Genomic DNA, 22496 nt, shown 5'->3' on the forward strand with positions numbered 1-22496 from the left:
CCACACATCTTACAGTTGCTAAGGTTGAGAAACACTGATCTAGCAGAACCCCAAAGTACCAGGCCACTGACACAGGAACCATTCACAGCTCGGGAGGAGGAGGGGAAGAAAGCTTAAGGGGGGGGGGATGATTCAGCTGAAATACCAGGACATCAGTCTCGTCCATGTTCAGATTTAACCATGCGTCATTTATCTCAGGAAAAACTATAAACCTGAGTATCATTGGCACAGCTAATATCTTTAAAAACTCATTGTGAAATTATCAGCTAAGAGGAAGGGTATACGAGGAAAAAAGCATAGGACCAAGATCAGAAGCTTGAGGAACACCCCCTGAAAGAGGGAGCCCTGAGAAACACAATGAACATACTCCCTTACTACGGTTAATATCATCCTCTCCTGTTTTGTGTATTTTTTATAGTTTTTACTATTGTTTTTATATGTATTTATGGGTTGAGTGTTGTATGCCACCCAGAGTCACTCTTTTGTGAGATGGGAGCTATATAAATATGATCAATCAATCAATCAATGAACCTGGAATACCTGAAAAAGAAGGTCCAGAGAGAAATGTCTGGAACCAATTGCCAGTGATATCAAGTGTATCAGTTGCTACGGATAGATCTAACAGCACTAACACCAAGGAAAGACACTGGCTCTTGGCAACCAGAGCATCATTCAATACCTGTCTTGGTTGAATAACCTGCCCGGAATCCTGGCTGGAATGGATTGGCAAGATTGTGGTTGGTTAAATGAATTTTGGGATGGCAGTTCTCTCAAGATTCTTGACAAAAAGGGAAGGAGCAATATAGGGCAGTAATTAAGGATCCAGTAAAGTTTTCTTCAACAGTGGATGAAGAAAGGTTTGAATAAATATTCCTGGAGAACTGCCAGATGTTAAATAACAGTCTATGAAGTGGGTCACACAAGTCAGGAAAAGAGGAAGAGCAGAATAAAGGGATCAGAAAGGCAGGTAGGGGAAGGAGAGGCTAAGACCCCACGGCAACTAGGTTCTAGGCAATCTAGGAAAAAGCAAAAGGTGAAGGTGGCTGTTAAGAATGTTAAACCCTCTTCCTGACCCTTTCCTTTTATGCTGCTGGTGTCCCATCACTCAGGTTCTTTTCTTTCTCAGTGCAAAAATGTATGTTTTCAAGGCATCCCTTTTCAAAAGTAGTTTACCCACATAATAGCATCGTAACTGGCTATCAAGGCTCAGAAAGAAAGAGGCAGTGTATTAGTAATGACCTTAAAGATTATTATAGGATATTGTAGACAGCAATGCTAGCTGTATTGGTCTATGAAAAAAATCCACTTTCCAGAGTTGGGTAATATTGTTAATGGAAATGACCAAAACTGCACAAAATGGACGCACTTTCCAATGCGCCTTCTTTTTGCTGTTCAGACAGTCCTGCTTTTTCACCTGCTTATCTTCTTCCAGTTGCTTTAAAGTTCTATGATGCTCCTTGATGTAGCTCGTTGCAGCTGCCTTTGTCATGTTGCTATTCTTATTCTTTCCAGGCATATTAGTATTCCTGGTCCCTCACTTCTGATACTAAGACTCATAAAACTGGGGCTACCCATGAAGAGTATTTGAAAGCTACAGCTGGCACAAAATGCAGCAGTGTGGACAGTTTCGAATGCCCCAGAGGGGCACATATAACACCTCTGTCACACGAGCTGCATTGGTTGCCAGTGTGCTTCCGGGTCCAATTCAAGGTGTTGGTTATCACCTTTAAAGCCCTTCATGGCACAGGACCAGGTTATCTGAGGAGCCGTCTTGCCCCCATTATATCAGCCCGTCTCACCTGGTTCAGCAGGAAGGGGCATGTTGCGGACCCCGCCAGTCAAGAAATTCCAGCTGGCAGGGTCTAGGAAGAGGGCCTTTTCTGCCGTGGCCCCTGCCCTGTGGAATAGCTTGCCACCCGAGGTGCGGGCTGCCCCCACTCTCCTGGCCTTCTGGAAGAATGTGAAATCTTAGCTGTGCCGGATGGCCTGGGGGCCTGATGGGGGCTCGCATTGTTGGAATTGGCTGGTGGGATAATTGATACTGCTCCCCCCATCATCTTGAATTGTATATAGTCTTTTTGTATAGTATCTTTTTTTAGCTAATTTAATATGGATATTTATATTTTTACTGTTTTTAATGTTTGATTTTAATTGTGAGCTGCCCAGAGTCACCCTCTGGGCGGTATATAAATTTAATAAATAAATAAATAAATAAATAAATAAAAACTTTAGGAACTAAAACAACAAACACTATAACTGCAAGATGAAAATAAGAGGAGTGGGTTAAAAGATGAGTTAATAGATCTGAATCCTAACTATTATCCTAAAAGTCTAGATGCTCCTATGCTATCTTTTTCCCCGTATTCAGCCTTTTCAGCCTTTAAACTGTAATTCTAAATCCACAGAAATGTGACATATAGAAGCCCAAATGTCTTTATATTGATAATCATATATTGGATATCACAATTCTTTATGCCATGATTCCCTATACTTTTCAGTATCTGATGTGGTAAAGTCTAGCAACCGTTGCTGTGAGGGAGTGTATCTACGAGGAGGAAGGCGATGTGGGAGATCGAGGCTGCCGGGAAGGAGGGGGCGCATTCCAGGAGGGGGGAAGGGGCAAGAGGCAGCGTAGTCTGCAGGGGGAGCGTGAGAAGCGAAAGAGGTTCAGGACAGCCCCTCCCTAGAACCTCCCAGGGTATTTCCACTAGTTGCTGTAGTAGAGATTTAGTTTGGCAAGATTCTGTCTATAAGGTGTAAGCAAATAAAGGAACTGGACTAGACTGGACTGGACTGTTTCATCGTTATTCTTGGTCTGGGCCTGGCAATTGGTAATAATTGCTATGTGGTTATTATTTTGCAGATTGCTTATTAAATCCTCTAGTCCTAGAGGGAGTTTTAAAATACTTAGGACTGTCAGCCATGTCAAAAGGTGTTTTAACTAAACATACGGCTACTGTGCATGAGTGGGCAAATAATACTTCCCCCCCCCGCACTCAATCGTTACCGATTCTATGGTGACTGCCTGGATGAGTCCTTGCAGTTTTCAAGGCAAGGTGTTTCGGAAGTGGTTTGCCAGTGCCTCCTTCCTAGAGCAGAGCCCAGCTGGCGAGCGCAGGAGGCGGGGTTTCCGTTGCTTCGCACCTTTTTCGGGCATCCGCAGCTTCCGCGCTACCAGCAACTGCTCCCGACTCCTTTTGCAAGGCGCCGCCAGCATTTTTCCTTTCACCGGAGTGAGAGTACTCATTTATCTACTCACGTAAGTTTTCGATCTGCTGGGTTGACAGGAGCTGGGGAGGAAGCAGGAGCTCACTCTGCTGCGCGAAAGCTGGGCTCGAACCGCTGAAGTGTCGACCATTTCTGGCCAGCAACTTTCAGCGTCATTAAGCTGCTGCGCCACTGCATCCCTAAATAATACTTATACAGCAATTCAAAAAACTATCATCATCTAATGCTAGTAATTGCTGTAAAGTTCATGGTGTTTGTTGATTGTCGTTAATAAGAGGTGGGCAACATTTTGGTTTCTGGAGGCCTGATTTAATGTTTGAGCAAGAAGAGACAATATGGAGGAGACTTCATTCATTCATTCATTCATATCATTTATATGGTCGGCCTTCTCACACAAGTGACTCTGGGTGGCTTACAAGATTAAAAACAAACAAACCCCCCAAACATTAACTATTACAGACCCACACTAGCAGAGCTAATCTCCACCCTGACCCAAACACCTGGGGGAACAGCTAGGTCTTCAATGCCTTGCAAAGGCTGGGAGGGTTAGAGCTATTTGAATCTCTGGGGGATGCTGTTCCACAGAGCAGGTGCATCCACTGAGAAGGCATAACACTGTAATTGGAACCAGAATTTCCATCACTAAGCAATGCAGTTGTAAAGTGCAACATCACATGACTGTGCCACTTAGCGACAGCAGTTCTGGCAGTTCTCAGTTACCATCATTAAGCAAGGACCACATGGGTCATTAAGCAAGGACCTCACTTGATCACAACTTCCGACTTCCTGCCAGCTTCCCCATTGACTTTGCTTGTGGGAAGCCGGCAGGGAAGGTCACAAATTGCAATCACGTGACTGCGGGATGCTGCAATAGTGGGAAATCCGGGCTGGTTGCCAAGCGCCTGGATCATGATCACGTGACCGCGGGGGTGCTGCAATGGCCAGAACTTCAAGGATAGGTCATAACTACCACTTGTTCAGCGCCATTGCAAGTTCAAACAGTCGCTGAATGAGTGGTCATTAAATGAGGACCACTTGCAGAAAGGACCTGGAGCATGCCCTCTCTACTAGATGGTGGGGTGGGCAGAAACAACAAGAGAAAAGCGGTCCTGTGGGTCAGAATAAGAGATCAATGTAAGGTACACTTAACTTATATGAAGGAGATGAGGAACTATGGGAAAAGAGATACAGTGGTACCTCGGGTCACGAACTCTTCTGTTCACGACCAATTCGGGTCATGAACAGCACCATTCGCAAAATTTTGCTTCCGTCCGCGAACTCCGCATCAGGTGACGAACAGGATCCGCGGCCATTTTCCCTGCCGTGACATGTGGTCGTGGCTTCCTGTAGGGAGGGGGACTCTCCCTCCAAGCAATAACTGCCTCCCCACCCGCCTTCCTGTCCTCCACGCCAGAAGTCACGTCGAGCAAGGTTAGCGTTCTCTCTCTTCGTACTGCACTGTACTGTATTTTGTTTCATATTTTTGTGGTTTTTTTAAAAAAAATACATATGGTTCAGAACAGATTAACCGTATTTACATTGAACCTTATGGGAAAATTTGATTCGGGTCGCGACCAATTCGGGTTGTGGCCAGAGTTGCGGAACGAATTAAGTTCATGACCTGAGGTACCACTGTATTTATGAAAATGAAAGGAAAACTATTTTTTTAATTTAAAAGATGAAAATATCCAAGTGGCTTTCAAAACAAACTATCATGATAGCTAGAGAAATATGGAAATGAAAGCCTTAATAGGAAGAAGGCAATATGATGTCTAAATGCAAACTTTCAAGCAACGAAGTTAACATATTCAAGAATGTCAGCAAACAGGACAATATAATAAAAAATGAAAGCAAAAGTTCTTAGATTAAAAAAATCACTGGAAAATTGATATCTAAGGTAGGAATTCTCAAAAGAAATCATGGAAAAGCTTGACAGACAAATGAAGAAAGAAGATGGAAACAACATACTGAAATCTTTTACAAATGGGATTACAAAGTGACAAAAACATCCATAATAGAGAACATAACCAGGAACCAACTCTCCTAGAAACCGTATGCAGTAGACAGTGAACAAGCTGGCAGTGAGGAAGGCGGAGATGAAATATGCCTTGAACTGCTTAAAGGTGGAGAAAAAGCGATTAACATCCTGACAGCTCTCTGTCAAGGTATATGAAAGGTGGGAAAAAACTGCTTATATTGAAGATGGAAGACAAAGAGAATGCATACATTTCTTATGCAAAGTTCAGCTTAAGATCTTACAAAGAAGAACAGATCCATAAACGGAGGGAGAACCACCAAATGGGCAGGCAGGTTTCAGAGAGCTAACCTAAGATGGATAATTGAGAGAGGAGGAGAAAACAAAAAAGAACATTTACCTTCATTAGCTCATACAAAGTCTTTGTGTTGATTATGCCAAAATGTGGAACTGGCTAAGGATAATGAATATGCTAGAGTGCCTTACTGTAATGATTCCTTAAAAAAATAACAGACAAAACGTTTGGAAAGCAGCACTTCAGCATAGGGAAGGAAGGGAGATATACAGGTAGTCCTTGGGATATGTCAATTCATTCAGCGACCGTTCAAAGTTACAACAGTGCTGAAAAAATGGACTTTTGACCAGTCCTCAAAGTTCCAGCAGTCATGGCACCCCTGTGATCACGTGATCAAAATTCAGGCTGGCCCACATTTACAATCATCCTCACGGCAACCTCAAGCCTGTGGCACCTGCCTGCACTTCCTAGCACCCCCTCACGGCACCCACTCCCTGCCTACGCTTCTTACTGCCCTGCCTGAAGTAACCACCCACCCCCACCCATGCTCCTTAGCACCCACCTGCCCCCCCCACTGCCCCTCCGCCCATAGCTCTCACCTGCCAGCCTGCTTGCCTGGGACTCCTGCTTCTTCCCACGTCGCAGTCACATGAGGTCCTCACTTAACAAACTGCGTGGTCTGGGTTACAACAGCAACCAGGACTGCTGGAATTGCCATCACTAAGCGATGTGAAGACATGACATCATGCTTTATGACCAGATCACTTAGCGATGAATATTCTGGTCCCAATTGCTGTCATAACCCAAGGACTACCGATAGATGTTATTCTCCTCATATCTTTTTAACTTAGACAGCAAGTAACTTATGAGAATAGTAGGACTGAAAGAGAACAGCTGGAATCAAAATTAGAGCCTGAAATGTGAATGAGTTAAGATAGGCAAGTGACACACTTCGTTAGTCAAAAGTAAAGAGTTAGAAAGCTATTTATAAAAGTAAAAGTAGAAAGTGAAAAAGCCAAGTTAATGATATATAATAAAACAAAGGTAACGTCAACCTGCATGCTTAGTGAATGCTCAACTGATAGCAAATAAATACTGATAGATAGATCAGAATACTTAAGGCAGTGGTCCTTCTGATAGTAGTGAAGGCTGGATACTGAAAAGGAGAGAAAAAGGTTAGGCATGAATTGCAAGAAGAAGCAATCATTCAGGTCTGGACATAATACAAATCAAGTGCTGCCTTCAGGCAACAATCAGCAAGTAAAAAGTCACAAGCTTCTGGGCATACAATGTGGCAAATAGTGGACAAAATGATAAGTTGAAGTAAAAAAAGGGAAGACAATGATAAGGTGGATGGATAGGATCAGAGAGACTGTTGGAATGTCCTTGGAAGAGTGGTAAAACTGTTACTACACCTGAAAGGGTGTCACAGAGCAGGAGGTGAAGACTTATTCTTTACTATTCCAGAATGCAGGATCTGGAATAGTAGAATGAAAGCAGATTCTGGTTCGGTATTAGAAAAATGTCCACACAGTAAAAGCAGATCAACAGTAGAACAAAGTCCTCAAAGAGATGGTGGGCTCCCATTCCTTGTGTATTCAAGCACAGATTAAACAGCCATCTGGCTGGGATATGTAATTCGGATTTCTGTACTGAGCAGTAGGCAGAACTTTAGCCTAAATGACTTCTTCCAAATCTCAGACTGTAAAATTCTATCTAAATCTCAGACTGTATGATTCTGTCTAAATCTGAGAATCCACATACCTTTCCTCTCCTTCACTTTCCTTCTCCAGATGATACACAACTCCACACTCTAGTTTTCTTCTACAAACAGTATTGAAACAGAGTAAACTATTCAACAACCACTGACAGTATGATGGATTTCAAACTACTACTGCTGCTAACAAAATGAAATCCCTGAGAGGTATCAACACGTCAAAACTATCCACTCCCCAGTTTATCAGGGAAGATGGAGTATTCTAGGAGTATTCTTGAATGGGAGTCAGGAGGCACTTGTGGAGAACAATGGTAGCAAGAAGCTTCCCAGAAGACAAAAGAAAGCCAAACTGGTGAGACAAAGAAATGAAGGAATGTAGCACAAAGGCCGAGGATGTCAAGAAGAACTCTTAAACTCCAGAGCTTCAGAATAGATTCCATTCCTCATTGTAGATGATGTTTCTGGACCTTGAACAAAGACCAGCTGCCACAAGCCTCAGCAGCAAAAAAGAGGGCTCTAGAAGCTTGACAGAAGGGAGGGATTCTTGCCTCGGACCGGAAGAGGAACAGACAGATGGCGGACATCTGAAACTCCCTACTAACAGAGTCTTTAGCAACAATCTGTTGGACAGAGAGCATATGAAGAGAGACATGCTGCCTTCCTGGGCACACGTTTAGGATCTAAAAGCCCACTGACAAATATCCCCTTCTGCTGATCCATGGAAACAAATGACGCAGCTACAAGGGACTATAAAACCCTGGGTAGGATCATGAAGGAACTGGGGGCAGAGGAGGTGTTTTCTTCACTCTTTTATGTTGAAGTATGTGGCCCAGAAGGAAGGAAAATACTGGAAGTGAATGACTGGCCATGCGGATGGTCCCCATGGGAACAGTTTGGATCCTTCAGTAACAGGACGCATTTCTGAGATAAAGGATTCCTGGCAAGAGATGGATTGTATCTCACAAGAACTAGGAAGAATGTGTGTGGAAATGCCTTGCAAACCTGTTGTAGGGATTTTAAACTGAGTAGTGTGAAGGAGGGGAAGAACAGTGCAATGCCAAATATTGGGAACAGGATTGGTAAGAGTATGTAGGATGTAGAGGCATACAAAATGAACATGTACATACAGGAAGAAATAGGTCAATTTAGGTGACCCAACAATTCCAGGGTCTTTATTTTAATGCACAGATTATGGGAAACAAACAGATGTCTTAATGCAGAAGGACATTTACAATTTAGAAGATGCCCCTGAACATGCTCGGGTAAAACTGATGAATGGATAATCAAAAGGAGCAGACCAAAGAAATGGGGAGAAGTGAAATTATATGTGAAAGCATAGGCATGTACTGAGTCCAGGAATTTCAGCATGGAGGTCCAGTCAAGAGTATGGTATCTCAGTAAGTCTGTAAGAGCCAACAAGAAGCCTAGCCCATCCCACCACCTCCAAGCACTGAAACAGAGCCTTTGTGTCTCAGGGTTGAGATAGGTAACTGGGTATTATCAGTGTACTAAGGCTGTACCACTAGATGACTGCCCAGCAGCTTCATGTAGATTATCTTCCTTGTAACTGAAACCCATTGTTTCTTGTCCTGTCTTATGGAACAACTAAGAATTGTCCTGCTCCATTTTCTACATGGTAGTCCTTCAATCACCCAAAGACAATGGTTATGTTTCCTTTCTTTCCTCCAGACTAAACATACCCAATGCCTCCAATGCTTCCTTTTAAGTATTTTAGTCCAAGTCCCATATCATCCTGGCTGCTCATCTCCAGTCTGTCAATGACTTTCCTAAAATGCAGTGCCCAGAATTAGCACAATATTCTAAGTGTGGTCTAGGTGTGCAGAATAGAAAGGAACAATGATTTATCTTGAGCTTGACACTATCCTCCTTTAGATGCAGCCTAGAATAGTTTTTTTTTTCTTTTTCTGCAGTTACATCACATTGTTAGTACATGTTCAGCTTGTTATTCACCAATACACCCAAATCCTTTTCACATGTAAAAGTAGAAAGTAGGGTTGCCTAGTATGGTCTCCCCTACTTTGCCTTTACATTTTTCCTACTGGAATGTAAAACTTTAAAAGGGTTATATACAGGGATATGTATAGGAAATAGAAGATGAGTGTAACTATTGAGGGGTGCCACCAAATAGGTTGTATCTGCAGAAAGACAGACAGACTGAAGGGGATAGAATCAGAATTCTGAAGGAACCTGAGAAGCTGGAACAATGGGCAGAAGCTAGCAAGATTAATTTTAACAGGTTATATCAACTGAAGTGTAGCATTACAATCAAGACAAGTCATGTTCCTTTGTCTTCTATTCTGGACAGATCACACATCAATGTTGCATTCAGTAGTACTGCATTTTAGGAAGGACACTGACAAACTGGAGCATGTCCAGGTATGAGCAACCAGGATGATTCGGTGCTGGGAAAGAAAACTTCTGCAGATTATAGTAGAGGTAATACTTCCTCGGCAAATTTGTTTTTTGTTCCATTTATACTCCATTTTTCCAGGTCCAACTGGAATACAAGGTAATTCTTCCAAATGAACTTAACCCTACTCTCCACCCATCAGAGAAGTTATGCCTAGCATTGGCTGGATCCTCACCTTCAGCCAGCGTTTTAAAATTTAACATTCCACTGGCTCTTTTCTAATCTTCTGGAACAGAAGCTGACATGGAAAATAGAAGATAAAGTATTTCAGGATTCTAGGATGTATGGTTTTGACCCCCATAATTTCTCAGTTTTTAATTAAGAATTGTCAAGTTGCCCTATGGTGCAGAAATGTGTTGCTCCCTTCTGTGTCTTCTCCTCTAGCTGGAAATATAAGAGTGAGTTGAAGGAAACAATCTATTTTCTAGCTGCCCATGGCTGAAAATGTATTTTTCTTTAATTTGGGGGAGAGGGCAGTGGCAAAGGACATATAGACACTTAAGGGAATGGTGCAAAGCCTAGAATTACTGTGTAGCCAACACCATCTCAAGGGAAGAATTGCACACTAATTTGTTTGTACAACATCAGTGTAAATTATAATGATCACTTACTACACTGTGCTTGCAGCTATAATGAGTGACACAAATATTTCCCTCAGGTGCATAGCCGAGACTTTAACTTCTTAGTGGATGTACAACTTCCCCAAGTTGTTGCTTGGGGGAGTAGTCCTCCAGATGTTGCTCAGCAGCTACCTAACCTAGAGGACTTTGGGTTCCTCACACCTGGCCTGACTGCTGGCCTGCTTCAGCAAGATGGCACCAAAATTACAGTCTGGCCAGTTTCTCTTTCGCTCAGAAGATGTGGAAAACACATGGCCCATGGATTAGTGTGCTCATAGCTGCTTGCGTGAGCACTGTATTATTCAGAAAACATTCCTGCTAGATTGTCTATAAAACCTCTTAGTTCCGGTATATTCAAGTTGGGCATTTAGTGCAAAGGAGACACAGCTGTAATTTTTTTATGACTCTAGAAAAGTGCATTTGTCCTTTACAGAACTAAAGGTCAAGTGACATAAGCTGATTACTTTATATGAGAATTAGTATGCATGGGCTGCTACTCCTCCAGTAAATACTTGCTACCTTTCTGTGACAGTGACAACAGCTTTGGGAATCATCAAGGACATAAATTTACAGCAAAGGGTGCATGTGCATGTGCATGCACGCATATGGTTGGGTGTTGGTTCATAAAAGATACTCTGCAGGCACAAAGGTTATTAACTTTCATGTGAGCCACCTCCAAAGGGTTTATTCCTCGGTTAATACCATTGCTTTTTTACAGAATCCAATGAAGCAAAGAGGCCACTTGCAGAAACATGGTTAAATGGACATATTTGCCTCTGGGCTGAAGCCCTTTTGAGCTTCTTGCTGCTACAGATATGGCTCCTTGTTACGAGATTAAACCTGCTAAAGGACACCTCTTCTTGTCAAAACCAAACTTTGATGTTTTACAAAAAAAGCATCAAGAGATCTTTTCTTTTTCTTCATCTTTCTCTTGGTGCCAGATTTGCTAAAACCTCAATAAAACTGAGGTTCTTTTTAAAGAGTTAATAAAACTCTGAAGAACACACTGGCCCATGGGGGGCGGGGGGGCAACCCATAAGCTTGCAAAAAAAAAAAATTTTTTTAAGACCCATTCTAAGTACCCCTCATTCAGCGCTGTCATAACTTCGAACAGTTGCTGAACAAGTGGACGTTAAACAAGGACTACCTGTAATCTCATAATCATAGGAGCAATTAAAATCACTGTCAACTGCAACTATGAGTTTTGATCACCATTGGGTATATAATAGGCATTTTAACAACAAATGTGATGCAGTTGCAACTCCATATCTGAGCACAAGCAAGTGCAGCTTTTGTACAGAGAACAAATTTCTCTGTCCTAATGGCAAGCGCCCCAATTCATGCTAGAGTAAAGAGTCATCTATGAGGAGCATGTGGGAGATTAAAGAAATGCAGGTAGTCTTCATTTAGCAACCAGAATTGGGACCAGCAACTTGGTTGTTAAGCAAAGCAATCACTAAGTGAAACCACAACTGTGCTTTCCTTTCCCTTATTTCAGCTTTCCTTTGCTTTACAGACCTGCGAAGGTTGTAAATGAGGGCATTGGTCATAAAGTTACTTTTTAATCACCATCATAACTGCAAACAGTCACTGACCAAGGCAGTCACTAAACAAGGACTACCTGTATCTAAATCTAAGTACCCTAAAAGACTAAACTGAAATTCAAAACAAACTTAATAGGTGAAGGAAATGGACTGAATGTAACAGAATAAAATTAACAGAGGTAAGTACACAAGTTTTTCACCTGATTGTAAATTGTAAATTGTTTACAGTCATTGTAAACTGAATATGAGTTAACAGTGAAATGTGGTTGTAAAGGTCTTATGACCAGGGACTAGAAGCTAATTATTCTGATGAGAGAATGAAGAAATTGGGAATATTTAACTTGAGAAGACTGAGAAAAGAGTGATAGCATTCTTTAATAACTTGAAAAGATGTCACCCAGAGGGAGATCAAGATTTGTTCTCTGTCATTCCAAAATAGAATGGAATAATGGGTTTATGTTACAAAAGGGAAATCCCACTGAATGTCAGAACAATACTGCCTGTCAATCAGAGCAGTTTAAGCACTGAGTCAGTGACCCTGAGAGAGTCCTTGTGGGGAGCTGTCAGCCCTTCAAGGTAGGCCAGGGCAGGAGGCCACAAGTAATTCTGCTTTACTGATACAGTCTATGGAAACGCTGGCAGCATTTTCCTTCCCGCCCTCCCTCTTACACTCAAGAGAGCGAAAGCAGAGCCACTTTGGGCTTCTTTCTAACGTTTTCTTCCTGTCTTGGACTCACAGTTTCTCCAAGATCGCCCCTGTCATCCTCCATAGCAGGGCACTTCCCTTCCCTGAATGTGTTCCAGTGGTCATCCCAGGCAGCTGCAGGGGTGACTGGGAGACTTTACTCGGACTGCTGCACAGAGCAAGCAGCAGCATTCAATTCTGTGACTCTACATAATCCCCAAATATTCTCTGTTAACTACATTTTCTTTCTTTCTACATTCTTGATCATTTCCAGATTGTTCCCATAGATCCATTTTAATCTATCTAATACCAGAGTATCTTTACTGTGTGCAAGAACATTGGCTATGTTATCCAGACTGCAGTAAGCTCTCTCTTCTCTGCCAAAGCCATAAATTACATTAGTGCTTAAAATGAGATTTCACTCTCCCACCATTTGCTACAGCACAAAGATCTCTCTGAATTAAGCAGCTCTTATGCCTGACTCTAGTTGCCTGTCATTCTCCGTAACTGCATATCAAATATGGAGATTTACATCATTATTGAAAAGCATCCTACAAAAACAGTACAATGTGAGAAAAGTGTTTTTTTAAACCTTTTCTCAGTTTCTATGGACACAAAGCTGAATTATGGTCAGAAGTATTTACAAGAAACCCTGAGCTCTTTCTTCAATTCCAGAAAGTATTCCTATTTCAGAGCCTGAAAATATCCATCAGGTGACCAGAGGAATAGAAAAAGAAGATGCAAAGTAGAGAGGGCAGGCTTGTGTATCTGTACATGGCCTCTCAGCCCTAATTCTAGACATCCATATAAAGACAGACTGGTGCAATAATGTGGCTGAACCAAATGGAATTGGGGCTGTACTGAATAGTTCCCAGAAGTTATAACACCTTTCCCAAAGTCCATAATCAATGAAGGTTCATACACTGATTGCATAAAGTTGCAGTGACCACCTGGATGCACCAAGTGACTGGTTTTGTCCTTTACTGGGACTCTTCAGACTTATTTTACAGGGTTCAAACCATCTATCCAGGTCTTGGAGTTCAGTGGTTACAGAAGGGTTATCTAGAAGCTCTATCAGAACAGATGGATATTAGAAGCCCTATCAGATGCATGTTGCCATCATAGATAAATTTTATAGCAAGCCAGGATTTTGGAAGATCAATGAAAACTGACGATAAAGGTCAAGTTTGGGAGGGCGAAAGCAACAGACTAGAAACACTTTTATGTATTCAGAGATTTCCATAATTATGTTTGCTCAAATTCTGAGCTGATTTTACCATATTTACTCAAAAAGAATTTAACATTGAACTTAAGATACTGCCCCCCCCACCCCAGAAAGTTAGGTGGACAAAATACTGCAAGCACACACACACACACACACACAAATCCTGTTCACTGCTTAGTTTCTTAACCTGGTTACTTAAGATTGCCTAATTCTACTGAAGCCAATCCTGGACATTTTCCCCATCTATCTTTCCATATGTGCGTACGTATGTATATGTATGTGCATATATCTATCCCTTGGCTAAAGGCCAGACTCCACAGCCAGGATGAAAAATTAGTATTTACTGAATTAATAACTACTGATCAAAATCAGTTTCACGTAAATGAGAGATCCCACTTGTAGAATTATTTGGTTTTCTCACCTGCACATACACAAACTACTGTGTCTCCTATACTTTGACAGAAGGACATTCACATGCACACATACCGAAAGAGAGACTCTGGATATTCAGACTGAGCAAGCACCATTAATCAATCAATCAATCAATCAATCAATCAATCAATCAAATGGCTCTTGCTCCCTGAGAAGTGAGATACCTCAGTTGCTCTGATGGGCTACACTTCAGGTAAAGTGAGGTGGAAATCAGATAAGAGATCCTTTAGGTACAAGTTGTTTTTCCATTCTGCTCGTAAAAAGGAAAGGACTGATAGATTACAAGCACCAGGATATTGCACATGCTTCCTCCATAGTAAGGCCAACTGAGTTTTTGGCTTTTCCTCCCAGGTGAGTACACACACAACTTCTAATCTTGTTAGGCGGCAGGCTCTCCTCCTCTTTCTCTGAATCTGAAGGGCACAGCCGCTTTATCCCTGGAGACTTTCTACCAATTCATCCTGAGCCCCCTTTTGTATGGGACGCTTCCCTGGGCAGAAGAGGATCCCCCCTTCAAACACTACCCCTCCACATCTGGGCAGCACCTCTCCCCCAAGACTTCACCCCTCCCCTGCTGCCCTTTTGGCTACCTAGCATCTTCTGTCCTTTGCTTGCTTTTAGCAGTATCTTTATGACCAGATTCCCAGTAAAAATAATCCCCCCCAATTGACAGGCAGTTATTTGGGGGGGAGATCCTTACCTTTCATTCAGATAAATTATAGTGATTCAACTAAACTACAGAGAACGTGAACCTCTTCTATAAATACAGCAGGGGGGGAACAATAGGAAACCAAGCAGTTGTTAGCAGGATGCAGCTTATCAAGCATTCAGAACTAACATTCAGTAACAGAGCAAATACTATCAGAATTCCTGTATTGATGCTGTCAAGACGGACTAAGAAAAGTCTCAGGGACACTTACTGTTTGGTTATCTTCATACAGCTTCAAGTCATATCCACTCAGCTCCACACAGAAAATTATTGCTGTAACCCCCTCAAAACAATGGATCCATTTTTTGCGTTCAGATCTCTGCCCACCCACGTCCACCATTTTGAAAGTCAGCTCTTTGAAAGTAAATTTGTTTTCCACAATCCCTGTGGTCATGTCCCGAGAGCGCAAAATGTCTTCAACGGTGGGGATGTAATCCAACGCAGCAATCCTTTCTAAGTCATTCAAGTAGTAGGCAGCATTATCCTCTAGGTGGTACTCGTTGGAGCGGCAGAAGCACTCCTGCACTCCAGGGTCAGACCAGAGCCTTTTCATGACCCCAAGCAGCTCCGGCGTGATCTCCCCTTTGCTCTCCGCAGGGCCCGTCAAAGCAAAGAGTTGCACTGCGTCATAGGCTCGGTCAGGGTTATGGAATTCAATCTTAAGGGAAGCCAGGGCACGAATTATGCGGGTGAGAGAGTCAATTGCATTATAAATAATCAAAGGCTTATATTCCTTGCAAGCCTCCAAATTAAAGCCGCCACTGTGGATAATTTTCATTTGTTTGACAATGGTACTTTTGCCAGAATTGCTGGTGCCAAGGAGGAGAAGCTTGATTTCACGCCGCTGTCGCTGACTTTCAGAGCGCAGGTGGCGGTCAATTCTTCGGGACCGCCGCGCTGCCTCTTTCTCCTCCGAACTTTGCCTACATCCCATGGTACAGCAGAGACTAGCAGAAGAGGCCACCTGAGACTCTCTAAGAAGGAGCTCCAGGAATTGGGTCTCAAAGGGACAGCTGGGCGGTGGCTAAGAATGTTCCTCCACCAGCAGTTCCTTCTCTCCCAGAAGGGGTACAAAACTCTAATGCGTCACCCGCAACTACAGACCACCATTACAGCAGATCTCAAGGCACTCTCATTTGGTGAAAATAAATGGTTGCACATTCCCAGTAAGGAAGGGAAACTTCCCTTTCCCACAAAATCGTCAAATCTCTCCTATACCTCCCCTTGTTCTCCTGCATAATTCCGTCATCCTCTTCTGAACACAAGGAATCAACTGCGTGTAGGCTGGATACGCTTCAGTTCGTTATATATCTTCCAGCCACTCTTGCAAGGTGGCTCTCAGGTGCAGACGAAGCCCTGGGCAACCACCGTGCAGCATGGAGTTGGCTTCTCGGGCAGCTCTTCAGGGCTAGGGTCAGGTCTAGGAACCCGAATCAGTAGTCCCCACCTGTGAAAAGAAGGAAAAACGAATCAACTCAACTGCTCTTTTTGCATTTCTGAACACCTTATTCTCCCAGCCCAGCAGCCTGAGTGGGGAAGAGAGAAAGAATCTTGGGGAACACAACTGAGGAGAAGAGGGTTAGTGCTGGAGAGTATGTGCTTAGCCTTGCCGGCCTGATATTTCCATTCTACGGAAAAGCAAATGTGCTATTCATGACCTTCTTCCCTCCTGACCAACTTTGTTCCAAGAGGAAAGCAGAAGGGAGAAGAGGAGGAAGGTGAACTGCTCTGTCTGGTGTTGGAACGTTTCTGTGCAGGCTTGCAAGAGCATCTACCCATTCTTAATATTTTGGCACTTCTGCATTTTTGGCATTTATGAATCACAGATTGACATTTATGAATCAATGATTTACAGCATCAGGCTCTGCAACAAGCTGGCTGAAGGACAAACCCCTCACTGTATCAGGCACTGATACTTTCATTATGTAAAAACTAGACAACGACAGTGCAAACCAGCAGTCTCTGCAACAGCGGGACAAATGTGAAGAGCGGGAGGAAGAGCAGGAGATAGTAATTTTTAAAGAGAAAGATCTTACAGCTTTGTGAAAGTTCTGGTTTTAAATAACACAAATACTGCTAACTGCAGAAACCACTGATTTTTTTCTTGTTTCCATTCGGAACAGCCCTCCCAATCTGGTTGCCCTACAAGATGGCAGTAAGTTAGGGCTGGATACTCCAGACCGTCTCTTGGGGTGTGCAGCTCTGCCTTCTCCCTCTCCCTTCCCTTTCTTGGTTCAACATACTACCTGCATTCCTCCACCCATAAGTGCTTCCAGGCAAGGCTTTTACTGTGCAACCTCCCTGGCTCATAACAGCCTTCCACTTACCCCACACACAGATACATTCCTCCACACAGCACACTTCCTTCTTTTTACTTCCCATACCTACGTACATTCACATACAAGAAGACAGAACAGCTCTCTACCACCTGGAAGGAGCTCCTCATTTTCAGCTGTAGCAAGGTCAAAGCAGGACTGGTAACATTTACTGACCTTCACCCCATCTTTCCTCCTCCACCCCATTCCATTCTTTGGGACTGTCCCTTGGCTTCTACCACAAAGATTCAGAGAACTGCCATTCCCATCATTACAGAAGGTGATTCGCTGAAGGAGACTAGACATCAAGTCCCACAATATTATGGAGACACGGGCTGGTGCCACTCCCCCCTCCTTTATGGAGGGGCCCTACATCTGCATGGTAACCAGCTTCACAAAAAATGAGTCACTTCAGATTCAATGGAATATAAGTGAGGAATAATAAATAATCAAGGTTGAATCAATGGGTGGGTCCATGTATCACACTGACTATGGTCATTGGTTGGGATTTAGCAAGATTGTAGAATTATAGAATGTAAAGATTATAACTTGAAGATCATCAAGTCCAACCAGCATAGGAATCCATTCATACAGTGGGCCACCAGCTTCTGTTTAAACACCTCCAGGAAAGGAGCATCCATCACCTCCCAAGGCAATCTGTTCCACAGTTTAATTGCTCAGTTAGGATTTTTTTTCCTAAACTCAAACCAAAATCTACTTCCTTGTAATTTAAATCCATTGTACTACCTTCTGGAAGAACTCTGAACAATTCTGCTCCATCTTCTACTCAATGCTGCTATTGGTGTTCTCTAAATTACACATACAGAATTCCTCCCACTGTTCCTCATCATTTTTTTTTCCTTCCCAGCCCCTTACCATCTTGGTGGTCTCCTCTGGATATCCTCCAGTTTGGAGAGTGTTCTTCCTAAAATGCACTGCCTAGAACCAGACACAGCATACTAAGTACAGTCTGACCAATGCAGAATAGAGAACTAGGACTTCCCTTGATCTTGACACTAAGGTTCTGCTGATGGAGCCAGGACTACATTTGTTTTCCTTGAGGCTGTATCACCCTGTTGATTCAGCCTCTATCGCTGCCTGAAATGGTTTCTCTCAGCCTATATTCATGTCTGTGATTATTCCTAGCCACCTGAAGGACTTTCCATCTGTCTCTGTTGAATTTATCTTGCCAATTTCTGCCCATTGTTTGGGCTTCTCCAGATTCTCCTGAATCTTTATACTGTCCTATAAAGCGTTTGCTATCTCCATCTTTATGTCAGCACCAATTTTTACAATATTTTCTGAGTGTGACCCCTGCCGATTTATTTATTTATTTATTATTAACTTTATATGCCACCCAGCTCCCCCAGAGGGTGACTCTGGGCGGCTTACAATAAAAATTCAAGGCAATAAAAACAATAAAAATATAAATATCCACAATTAGAACAAGTAACAATTCTATATAAAAAGCCAATATACAATTCAAGATGATGGGGGGAGCAGCATTGATCATCCCACCAACCAACTCCAGCAATGCAAGCCCTCAGGCCATCTGGCATAGCCAAGATTTCACACTCTTCAGGAAGGCCAGGAGAGTGGGGGCAGCCCACACCTCGGATGGCAAGCTATTCCACAGGGCAGGGGCCACGGCAGAAGACCCTGTCAGCTGGAATTTCTTGACTGGCGGGGTCCGCAACATGCCCCTTCCTGCTGGGCCAGGTGAGACGGGATGATATAACGAGGGCGAGATGGCTCCTCAGATAACCTGGTCCTGTGCCATGAAGGGCTTTAAAGATGATAACCAACACCTTGAATTGGACCCAGAAGCAAACCAGCAACCAATGCAGTTTGTGTAACAGAGGTGTTATATGTGCCCCCCAGGGCATTCAAAACTGTCCACACTGCTGCATTTTGTGCCAGCTGTAGCTTCCGGATACTCTTCAAGGGTAGCCCCATGTAGAGTGCATTGCCCTAATCCAAACAGGAGGTGACCAGAGCATGAGTGACTACATGGAAGACCTCCTGATCCTGGAAAGGGCATAACTGATGCACAACACGAAGCTGTGTGAAGGCCCTCCTAGCCATGACTGCCATCTGCTCTTCGAACAGGAGTCGTGAGTCTAGGAGGACCCCCAGATTATGCACTGGGTATGTCTGAGGTAGTGCAACCCCACCCAGAACCAGAGATGATAAGCTCCTAGATCTTGAGGCTCCTCCTACACACAGCCACTCCATCTTACCAGACTAGTCCCTGCAGTTTTCTTGGCAAGGTTTTTTGGAAGTGGTTTGCCACTTCCTTCTTCCTAAGGATACGAGAGAGTGACTGGCCCAAGGTCACCCAGCTGGCTTTGTGTCTAAAGCGGGTCTAGAACTCACATTCCCCTGGTTTCTAGCCTGGTGCTTTAACTACTAGACCAAACTGACTCTCAATCCCTCACTAGTCATTTATAAATATGTTTAATGGCACAGAACCCCGAAGGGAGCCTTGTTACATACCGCACCGCACTTCCCTCCAGCATGACAAATAGCCCTTGACCTACTCAAGCTGGGTGGAATTGTTTAACCAGCTCTGTGTCCGTCTAATGGTGGCACAGTCTAGTCCATGTTTTGTCTTTTTTTCTACCAGAATCCCTCAGGAGAATTTGTCCCATGCTTTGTTCATGGTTAATTCCCATGGTTAACTACATTGGTTATTCCATCAAAAAAAGATATCAGTTTGGTTGGCAAAGTAGACACTCAATAATCCCCTCCAGAGTTTTTTCTGGCATTGATGCCAAACTGACATTGATTTGTAGTTACCCAGGTCCTCTTTTCCCACCTTTCTGAAGATAGGAACAACAGTTGCCCTTTCCCAATCATCTGGTATTGCACCCATTCTCCATGATGGGTGAACCCCACCATTATATGTTGTAAATCCTGGGTTGTCGTTGAGGGTGAAGTACGAATAAGGCCATTTAACAAACCCTGATTAAAATCAGGGGTGTTCAAAATGGGGTTCCCTGCAGCTCCTGAAATCTTGGGGTGTGGTCTCAATACCCCTTTGTGCCACCAGAATATATAGGAATAAATTTATGATTAGATTTAATTCATATAAACCACGTTTTGTTCTGCCCCTGAGGGTGGGGTGGGGTGGGGTGGGGTGGGAAGGGACGGAGGGCAGCAAAGCTGAGCAGCAGTGAGACATGAAGGCCCAACGAGTCAGAATCTCTCACTTTCTCTCAGGCAAGAAGGTTAAAACCTGACAAGCAAGTACCCTTCCAAAGCCACCCAAGGAATTTGTCCCCCCCACCCCTTCACTGCTTTGCTATTTGACTGCCAAGAATATCAGAGAATCCCACTCCCACCACAACTCACAGGAAAAGGCCTCTTTCCATCAGGGAAATGATGCCCCTTTTGAGCGTGCTGGGGAGACCCATTCAGTTCAGTGGGACTCTCTTCGCAGTGTGTGGAGTGCCCCCCCGTGGACCCTCACCTCTCCTGGAGCCCCATTTCCAGAGTGCTGCACCCCTTGGAGGAATGTGCCATTGCTCCAGCACAATGGTGCTATTTCAGACTCAGGGGAGGAAGCTCACTTGTAAGAGCAGCAGCCGTTGTACTTCAAATGCACGGAAGCCCTTTCAAATCCTCTGAAAGATGAACCACCCTCTTGAGGCAGAAAGAGAGGAAGGAAAAGACTTCCTTAACCTAGACACCCTTTGGACAACTTCCCAATATTGAAAACCAAGGATAAAAGGTACTGCTTTATTTATATTAATTTAAAGATTTTTGCTAAAGCCTATGGTTGTAAATAAAAATAAATTTAAAAAAATTAACTTAAAAGAAAAACAAACACATGGGAGATAATTCTCTTTTTAAATGTTGTTTGCTTATTTATTTATTGAATTTATATCCTGCTGCAAAGCTCGCAGTGGTTTACAAGAAATGCCAAAAATTAAAATATCCTTGGTGTGATTAAAGCAGCAAAAATCAGCTAAATCCTAAAAATAACAACCAATATATAGCAAAACAAGAAAAAATTTAAAAAATAGAAAGCAAAATAAGCTTTGGCACAATAGGCAAACATCACCAGAATGCTCAGTTTTTAATGACCTTCTGGAAACCTTTTAGAAGGGGGCTAGCCAAGTGGGGCTAGCCTTCCATGGGGAGACCATTCCACAGCACCAGTGCTGTTGCCAAGAAGCAGCACATCAGGTGTCATTTAACACGCAGGCTGCTACTTTTCAGATCAGCTATAATTTCTGAGTAGTTTTTAAAGGCAGCCCCACGTGAAGCACTTGGCAGGATTTCTGGGGGAGATGGGAGGCATATAAATGTAATAAATTGATAAATAAATAAATCTGGGTGGTTATGAGGTTGTGAATTACTGTAGCCAGTTCCTCCTGTGCCAGGTAAGGATGTTCCTTACATATCTGTCCTATTTCCAAATAATATTGTTTTCCCATTTATGTTGCATTTCCTGCATGTCACAGTGCTTGAGAAACTCAGCCCTGCGAGATTCTAGCAAAGCCTTCCAGAATCACCACAACGGGCAGTGCCTATTCTTGCCCTCTCCAGCTGGTTTCTCCAGCAGCTCTCCAGAGAGTCCCCAGGAAGGGCTGCAGCGGCAGCACCCAGGACACGGATTAGAGCACAGCATGGCCCTCGATCTGTAGGAACGGATCTCTCAGGGGCACCGATTAGTTACTTAGTCCTTTCGCTTTTCGAGAGATTAAAGTAAGCAGAACTTGCTCAGAACTCATGCGCTCCAGTTGGCAGGCACTTCATTGGATCAGTAACTGCTCTATTTATTTATTTGTTTGTTTGTTTATTTATGAACCAATCTTTTATATCACTTCAATTGCCATTGACCCTAAGTAGTGAATAAAATAATATACATAAAACCAGTAAAACAAACAGCTGCAGTTGATAACACTGCATCTCACTCAAACAACAGCACTATTCCCTGAAGGTCTTCCAGAATTTAAAAAAAAAAAGTTTTTGGAAGATCCAGAGGGAAGGGGCAAATCTATTTTATAGAAGAGGAGTTCTTACAGAAAATGTTTACTTCTCTGCCTCCTCCTGCCAGATATCCCGAGAGGAGGCACTCTCTCTTCTGATGCCCTCCATTCCGGCAGGTCTTTCTCACTTTGGCAAATTAATTTTATCTGCTATCTCATCTGCAGCCTCTACTTATTGCTTATCTTACTGAAGCTGGGTTGTTCTTTCTATTCTCAATGGATTCTAATAGGTGTATGCATGTGTACATATAGTAGTTGACATACTATATACCATACCGTAGTACGTAAACGTGTGTACTATGGATGTATACATGTGTGCTGAG

General features: G+C 43.1%; 2 protein-coding genes across 2 annotated transcripts in view; one reads left to right on the forward strand and one right to left on the reverse strand.

Annotated features, from left to right (window-relative positions):
• The window catches only part of RSPH14 (radial spoke head 14 homolog), a 97723-nt gene that overhangs the window by 39934 nt on the left and 35293 nt on the right, over positions 1-22496 (forward strand). The window lies entirely within an intron of this gene.
• Positions 1-22496, reverse strand: part of GNAZ (G protein subunit alpha z) — a 62989-nt gene that overhangs the window by 23938 nt on the left and 16555 nt on the right. Inside the window, exon 2 of the mRNA XM_088143761.1 lies at positions 15073-16308. Coding sequence (XP_087999887.1) covers positions 15073-15795 — 723 coding nt within the window. The 5' untranslated portion in view covers positions 15796-16308. The remainder of the gene's footprint in view (positions 1-15072; positions 16309-22496) is intronic.

The sequence above is a fragment of the Python bivittatus genome, unplaced genomic scaffold (assembly GCF_059951505.1).
Source record: "Python bivittatus isolate LINGU-HERP-01145 unplaced genomic scaffold, Pbiv_v1 ctg000390_np1212, whole genome shotgun sequence".
Lineage (NCBI taxonomy): Eukaryota > Metazoa > Chordata > Lepidosauria > Squamata > Pythonidae > Python > Python bivittatus.